General features: G+C 60.3%; 1 protein-coding gene across 1 annotated transcript; it reads right to left on the bottom strand.

The window, feature by feature from the left end:
* Window positions 1–2619: 2619 nt before the first annotated feature.
* Window positions 2620–6447, bottom strand: IL10RA (interleukin 10 receptor subunit alpha). Its single transcript, XM_054291520.1, has 7 exons — window positions 6384–6447; window positions 5484–5604; window positions 5217–5395; window positions 4397–4563; window positions 3929–4079; window positions 3645–3769; window positions 2620–3543 (listed from the first exon to the last, which is right to left on the bottom strand). Exons 1-7 carry the CDS (start codon window positions 6445–6447, stop codon window positions 2620–2622), a joined length of 1731 nt encoding a protein of 576 aa, XP_054147495.1.
* Window positions 6448–7260: the final 813 nt, after the last annotated feature.

Below are 7260 nucleotides of genomic sequence, written 5' to 3'. Positions count from 1 at the left end.
AACCCCTGGAGCAGGTGACACAGGAACTCACTCAGGTGGGTTTGGGACATCTCCAGAGAGGGAAACTCCACGAATTCCCTGGGCATCTCCTCCACCTGCAGTTCCCTCACTGGGTCCCTGCAGCCACGGCTGCACAGGAGGTGCCTGGGCTGGTGCTTGGGATGGAGGAGGAGGATGCAGCTTTATCCAGGATTCCTCAGCATCCTGCAGAAAACAGCACATTCCCCACGGCTCAGAGACCTCCCAGCCTCCTGCACACCCAGGGACCCGGCACCAGGCTGGTCCTCAGGGAACCAGCTGAGGAGCAGCCCCAGAACTGGGTGAGTGCATTGGTGCAACTGCGGAAAACACCCGAGGAAATGGGAGATCTGTCTCAGACCTCCTCCTCCTCCTCCTCCATCCAGTACCTGCACCCACATGGATGGAAGTTGGTTGTCCACACTCCCAGTGCAAGGAAACACCTCAGAAAGCCCCAGTGGAAGTTCCTTGTGGATTTTTGGTGCCATTTGCCTTCACTTTCAGCAGAACAAGGGGCTGTGAAGCGCCTGGAGCACAGGAACAGCCCTGGGGAGGTTCTGTGGCCACAGAGAGGGGCCCTGCTTGGCCAGGGGGGCTGGTGAGGCACGGGGGGGAGCCTTGGGACCATTTCTTTGCAAGTTTCCTCTCAGAAGAAAAAGGAAAAGCTCACGAGAGCCACGTGGCTGTGTGCGTAGGGAAACCAGTGAGGACAGAGTGGGATTTCCAGGGAAATTCCAGATTTCAGAGGGACCAGCCGTGCTCTCGGCCACCGAAACTGAACCCTGTGCTCTGCGGCTTTCTCCTGGCTCAAAGGAGACCTCTGGCTGCTCAGGGTAAGGGGAAATGCAGCTGCTGGGGGCTGGGAGCCCTCGGTGTGAGCAGGACCCAGCAGAGCCCTGCGTGACGCAGGATCCGCCCGTGGGGCCCGACGTCAGCGGCGTTCAAAAGAAAAACAAAAAAAGAAAAAGCCACGTTTTTGATGACTGCGTTTTCCAGAGGAAGTTGGAAAAAAAATAAAAAGAAAGCAAAAAGTTTTAACCCTCAAAATTCACAGAGGTAGAAGAGATGGGGCCAGTGGAGGGGCAGGAGGAGGCTCCCAGTGCCCTCCATGTCCCTGCGGGATGCAGGGATGGATCTCACGTGTGAGCAGCACCATGTAAGAGAGGTGTAAGAGAAGGAAACGCATCAAGGATCAGTCCCCTCCTCCTGCCTGAGCTGGAAAAGCTGAAAAGAAACCCAAAAAACCCTTCACCTGAAAAACCACATTCCCCCAGGAGGGTTTCCCACCCTGAAGGTTCCTGGAAATGACTTCTGGAAAAACCTTCCCTGAGACCTGGAGGAGCTGCTGGTGAGCTCACCCTGTTTCCACTCTGATGACAGATGTTCACAGAATAGATTTGTTTGGAAAAGACCTCTGAGGTCATGGAGCCCAACCTGTGACCGAGCACCACGCTGCTGAGCAGAGCCCTGGCTCTCACCTTTCCTCCACCCCTGGGTTTGATTTGTCCTCCTGTCCTTCCCTGGGGGTGTCCCATGGGGTGTGCATCCCTGTGGGACCACTGGGAGCAGTCCAGCTCCTTTTCCATTCCTATGGGATCACTCTGAGTAGCCCAGCTCCTTTTCCATTCCTATGGGATCACTGGGAGCAGCCCAGCTCCTTTTCCATTCCTATGGGATCACTCTGAGTAGCCCAGCTCCTTTTCCATTCCTATGGGATCACTCTGAGTAGCCCAGCTCCTTTTCCCTGCTGCTCCTCTGGTGATTGCCCCCACAAATTCCCGAGGAGCTCCTGGAAACCTGCCTTGGTTCTCCTTTTTCCCAGTTGTGACGTGGAAATTCTCCTCCCCACACGAGGCAAAGGCACATTGCATCCTGCTGATGGACAACATCCAAATCTGGAAACAGACAGCTCAGCTTGGCCTCAGGAGAGGATAAACAGGCAAATAGACCAAATAAATAACACATCCTTTCTGTATTTACAAATGAAATGCAATAAATAGTGTCTGTGTCCGAGAGTGGCAGAACACAGACCATAGTGTGGGTAGGAGTGCCCTGGCTCATGCAGTGGCTGTGGGTGCATCCCAGATGCTGCCCTGGGCTCCCCCAGGGGTCTCTGTAGGGTCAGGAAGGGCTCTGGGTCCATCCCTGGGGTCAGGCAGGGCAGGAGCCCCGTGCTGCCAGCAGCAGGGTGCTGATGTCAGCCTGCCCTCAGCCTCTGTGTTGTGAAAGGCTGGGATGGCACCGGGAGTGGGGACGTCAGCCCAGCTGGCCCAGGACAGGGGGAAGAGGAAGCACAGGACCGGCCCAGCCCCAGGGTGGCCCTGCAGCCCGTGCTGGGCAAGGCAGAGGTGCCCTGGGTGTGTCCTTGGTGTCCCAAGGAGGTGGGGATGAGCCCCCAGCACAGCCCATCCCTGTGTCCCCTTAGCTGGAGTGGCTGCAGGGGTGCCCCCGGCAGGGCTGGGGCAAAGCAGCCCCAGCAGGGGCTGAGCTGGTGCTGCTGGGTCACAGCTGTGCTGGCACCGTGCACACCCAGGGTCAGGAGTAGCTTATCCAGTGGCATTCGAGGTAGTTGGGTGGCAGCCCAGGCTGGTGGCCCCAGGGTCACAGGCGGCTGTCCTTGCTGTCCCCCCCGAGCTGGCCCAGGGGCTGGGTGGGCAGCGGGACCCAGCTGGAGCCGAGGCTGGGCAGCAGCCCTGGGAAGGCAGTGTTGTAGAAGATGTGCAGGTCAAAGGGAGTTTTCGGATCAGGGCTGGCTTTAGAGCTCAGCGGAGCCCCTGGGGCTGCCCAGCTCAGCAGGGTGGGCGCCTGGGGCCCCAGCTGGCTGGAGAAGTCACAGGCAGGGGCTCCCCAGGGAGAGAGGGGCTGTGTGAGGGGGTGCTCGGGGTTGGACTGCTTCAGATACCCCCTGGCCACAGCCAGCTCACAGCACTCCGTGTCCAGCACGGCGTCGGTGCTGCCCAGGCCCTGCAGGGACCCTGCACAGCCCAGGAGGGGCTCTCCCTGCCCCGGGCCCCTCTCTGGCCCCACGGTGCCCTTGGACTGCTGCAGGTACCCCCGGAACTCTACTTCAGCCTGGCTGGTGGCAGGGCACAGCCCTGGGCCGGTGTTCCCACTGCCAGAGGAGCAGCCAGCAGCAGGGCAGGGGCTCCCCAAGCCCACCCCGCTGTCCTCAGCCCTGGGCAGCTGCTGCCTGTAGCCCTGGGGCTCGGGGACCACGGAGCAGCTCAGGGAGGAGGAGGAGGAGGAGGATGAGGAGGAAGGGATGTGCAGGCAGATTCCGCTGTCGGTGCTGGTGCCGCTGCTGTCTCTGCTCCCCGTGGGTCCCAGCTGGTCCTTGGGCCATCCTGGCAGCTTCCAGCCCTGCTCCAGGGGCTGCTGGGCCGTGCTGGTGCTGCTGTCAGGGCTGCGGCCCAACTGGGGCTCCTTGTGGCACAGGAAGAGCTGCTGGATGGGGTCTGCATCCAGGCTGCCCGAGGATGGGGGCTCCTGCTCCACCCAGAGCGAGCTCTGCTTCATGAGGGACTTCTGGGAGGGAGAGGAAGAGGGGAGTGAGCTGTGCTTCATCCCTGGTGGTGCCTGCCTCTCCCAGCCCTCCCCAAGCCTGCAGGGCACTGTCCCTGCCTTACCAGGGCAGACGGTGTCCTCACAGGTCTCCTGATGTAGGTACGGGCCAGCAGAGCCCCCAGGAGCCCCAGCAAGGACAGGGTGATGAAGACGGAGCTGAGGATGGTCGGGAGGAGCTCTGCACTCCCTGCAAGAGAGGACGTGACCAGGTGAGGGGGAAAGGGGATTCCTCAGTGCTCACAGCGCCCAGAGGCTGCCCTGGCGTGGATCCCCACACTGCCAGGGCCAGGAGGCTGGGATGGGGGGGTCAGCACCCCATGGTTCCCCCTCCCTGGGTGTCACTTACTGTCCCTGGGGCCGGTGGTGACACACTGCTCATCAGAGCGCATGCTGGGGACGGGCATGTTGGCCAGGCTGGGCTCCACGCTCAGGCAGTACTCTGTGAGCCAGAACAGCTCCCCGATGGTGAACTCGGTGCTGTTCTTCACCACCGTGATCTGCAACAAACAGCACGGGCTGGAACCCGGGAGCCCCCGGCTCCTGCTTCCCTCCCTCCTCCTCCTCCTCTGCTGCGCCCTGGGAGAGTCCCCAGGGTGCGCTGTGACAATGATGACAGCAGCTAGATCCAGAATTCCCCCGAGAGCTGGAAAACTCTGCCATAAAACACGCAGAGAAGCCTCTCTGTGCCGCTGTGGCTGTGACAAAGCTCAGCACTTACTCCTGCGGACACCCCTGCTCTAGCAGTCTGTTTTTCCACTTGAGCAGCGCCCTGTGGGACAGACGGGGACAGCACGGGGACTGCCACTCCTCTCACCGTGTGGTTGTCCCGGGTCCTCCTCAGGTACACGTAGTAGCGGCTCATTTCCCTCTGCAGCTCGCTGCTCTCGGGGCTGATGCTCCCGGGGCGCAGCAGCAGCCGCAGCCGCACCTGGATGGAGTTGCCCATCACGGAGAGGCTCTGCCCGGCCAGGCGAGGGCCAGCTGGAAGCAGAGCAGTCACAAGGGCAGGTCAGGGCTGTTTCCTGCTCACAGCTCAACCCTTGCAGCACCACACTGAGCTGGGACCGTCCCATCCACCTTTGGGCTGCCCCATCGCCCTGCGCAGCCCTGCAGGAAGGTGGGGAGGGAAATATCCCAGCTCCCGTTCATCCCTTGGCACTGACACAGAGTAAAAATCCCCCAGAGTAGAAATCCATTTTAATTTAGGTGAAATGTCTTAAGTCCATAAGGCCTAAGCTAAAGAGAAAACTGCGCCAATGAAAGACAGATAAAGGAGAGACAAGAGGAGAGAAAGAAAGACAGAAACTGCTGTAGAAGCAAGTCAACTTGGCCTAAGAATTCTTTCTGATAAAAAAAAAGAACTAGCAGCAAATGTCACGCAAAATCCATAAAAATAAATATGTATGAACCTATTGTGAAACTGTATGCATGTGTATTTGAACAAGAGGTAAAAAGAGACCTGAAGTTCCCAAAGGTCTTTTAAAGACAGTAACCTCCACATGAGTTCAGCGCTGTAATAATAAACATACTGGCTTTACAACTCTCACAAAGTTGTAGAGTTTTTGACTCCCTCCACAAAACAGCACCCTGACCCCCCCAGCTCCAGCACAGGCTGCAGACAGAGCCCAAGGCACCTTGCTCTGGGGAGAAGCTTCCAGTCTGTTTCCAGTCGGACGTGAGGTTCCCGAGCACAGCCCTGACCCTCGCGTGGTAGCGCTGCCCCGGGTGCAGGGTGTAGTGGGTGAGGTCGCAGGAGAGCTCCGCGGTGTTCCAGCACTCGGGGATGGCTGTCCAGGGCATGCCTGTGCCATAGCTGTGGGAGAAGCACCGTGGGTGAGCAGAGAGCTGGGGCAGGCACTGGGCAGGACCCGTTGTTGTTACTCCCCCTCGTTGTTACTCACACGATGTACTCCACGTCGTAGCTGGCGTTGCTGGGGCAGCCGTGCGCCGGCTTCCACTGCAGCAGGTGCCAGCCCATCTCCGTGGTGATGTGTACGGAACGGGGCACGGGCAGCTCCTCACCTGTGGGGCACACCTGGGCTCAGGTGGGGCTGCACAGCCCTGCCCCACCTCAGCCCCCAGGAGCCTCGGGACGGCCTCGTGCAGCTTCACCCGTGATGGGTGACGTGGCAGCACTGACCACCCCAAGGGTTTCTCTTTCCAGCTTCCAGGATTTGCTCAGCCCCCTCTTCTCCTTCCTCTTTCTTTTTTGGGACAGCCCAGCTGGGGTTTCTTGGTTCTTCTCAGCCCCAGGAAAGGAGCTGTATTTGCATCCCCCATCCCCTGCCGCTCGCCACCAGCTCTGTTTGGACTCGGCTTTCCTGTTTTGCTCTTCTGCTGCCTGGGTGAAACCAGACTTTTTCACACCTCCTGCCTCATCTCCGTGTTGTCACCTGGCAGAAAAGCCCCGCTGATGACATCTGACACTTTTCGCTTGCAGGTGTCCCTGGCAGCTGCTGCCTGCTGGCCAACCCCCAGCCCAGTGCCATGTCCCCCGTGCCTGTGGCTCATCATGGGGACAATGGGGAAATGGGGACAATGGGGACATGGGGACCAGGGGGGACAGGCGAGGTTGGTGCAACTCACTGAGCCCTGGGGCTCCCAACCAGCAGTGAAAGGCAAGCAGTGAGCGGGGAGCCCTGGCCATGCCCTGCTCCCCAGCGCTGATCTGAGCACTGAGCACCCAGCAAAGGCGTCCAGGCTGCGCCTCCCATCCTGTCCCCCATCCCACGGATCCCACCCGGAGCTGCGAGGCTCAGCCCCGGCCAGCAGGGCGATGAAAGCCGGCAGGAGGGACTCACCGTGGGTAGGGCAGGCGAGGAGCAGCGCCAGGCCGAGCGCCAGGGCGGTGGCAGAGGGGACCATGGCCGCTCAGCATCCTCCGTGGCAGCAGCGCAGAGCGGGGCCGGGCTGTGCCCCGGCGGGAGCCGAGCGCTCGTTTTTCCCCCAGGGGCCGGCTCAGTGACGTCTCCGAGGCGTCAGGAAAGTCACCGAGCAGCCACTTCCACTTCTCTTTGCTGTCCACCCACTCACCGCCAGCCTCAGCCTGGGCCGGGCTTTCCGACAGAGCTGGAGAGGAACAGCTCTGGGGCTTTTCTGAGCAGAGCTGGGCTGTGCTGAGAAAGGAGAGAACGAGTAAGGGATGCCTCTGCCTCTGCTGCTTTGTTGTGAAACGAGATAATAAAAGCAGGGCACAGGTGAGTGGTACCACCGAGGGTGACCTGGCACAGGGGTTTTCCTGAGCACAGTTCCGTGTCCTGCCCTGCCAGCAGCTGAATCCAGCCGGGTTCCAGCAGCCCTGCAGCCCCAGGAGGGGGTTCTGGCTCTCCCTTCCTTCGGCCTCAGCCTGCAATTCCCCTTTCTCCATTCCTGGGGCCGAGTGAGAGCCTCTGGGCTATCCTGTGTCCTGCAAACAGCCTCACACAGGGGTGGCATTGGAAATCCCGTGTGACACAGGGGCTGCCACTGTCCCCAGGGCTCTGGTGGCCCCACAGGTGTGGCTGTGATCCCATGGTGTGGGGTCTGGCCCCACGGGGATGTCCTACCCAAATCACCACCCAGCAGCCTGAGTGTGAGTGCTCTGCTTTGCCCCACAGCTTGCTGGAGGGCTTTCCTGGGGCCCTCATGTGATGGAGAGCAATTTTCCTCAACAAGAGGAATTTCCCACTGGGGAATTCG

Source organism: Melozone crissalis, unplaced genomic scaffold (genome assembly GCF_028551555.1).
Source record: "Melozone crissalis strain CALT ecotype California unplaced genomic scaffold, PUWL_Pcris_2 ptg000092l_1, whole genome shotgun sequence".
NCBI classification, from domain to species: Eukaryota; Metazoa; Chordata; class Aves; order Passeriformes; family Passerellidae; genus Melozone; species Melozone crissalis.
The sequence above is the reverse complement of the archived record's forward strand: the minus strand, read 5'-3'. Positions and strand labels throughout refer to the sequence as shown.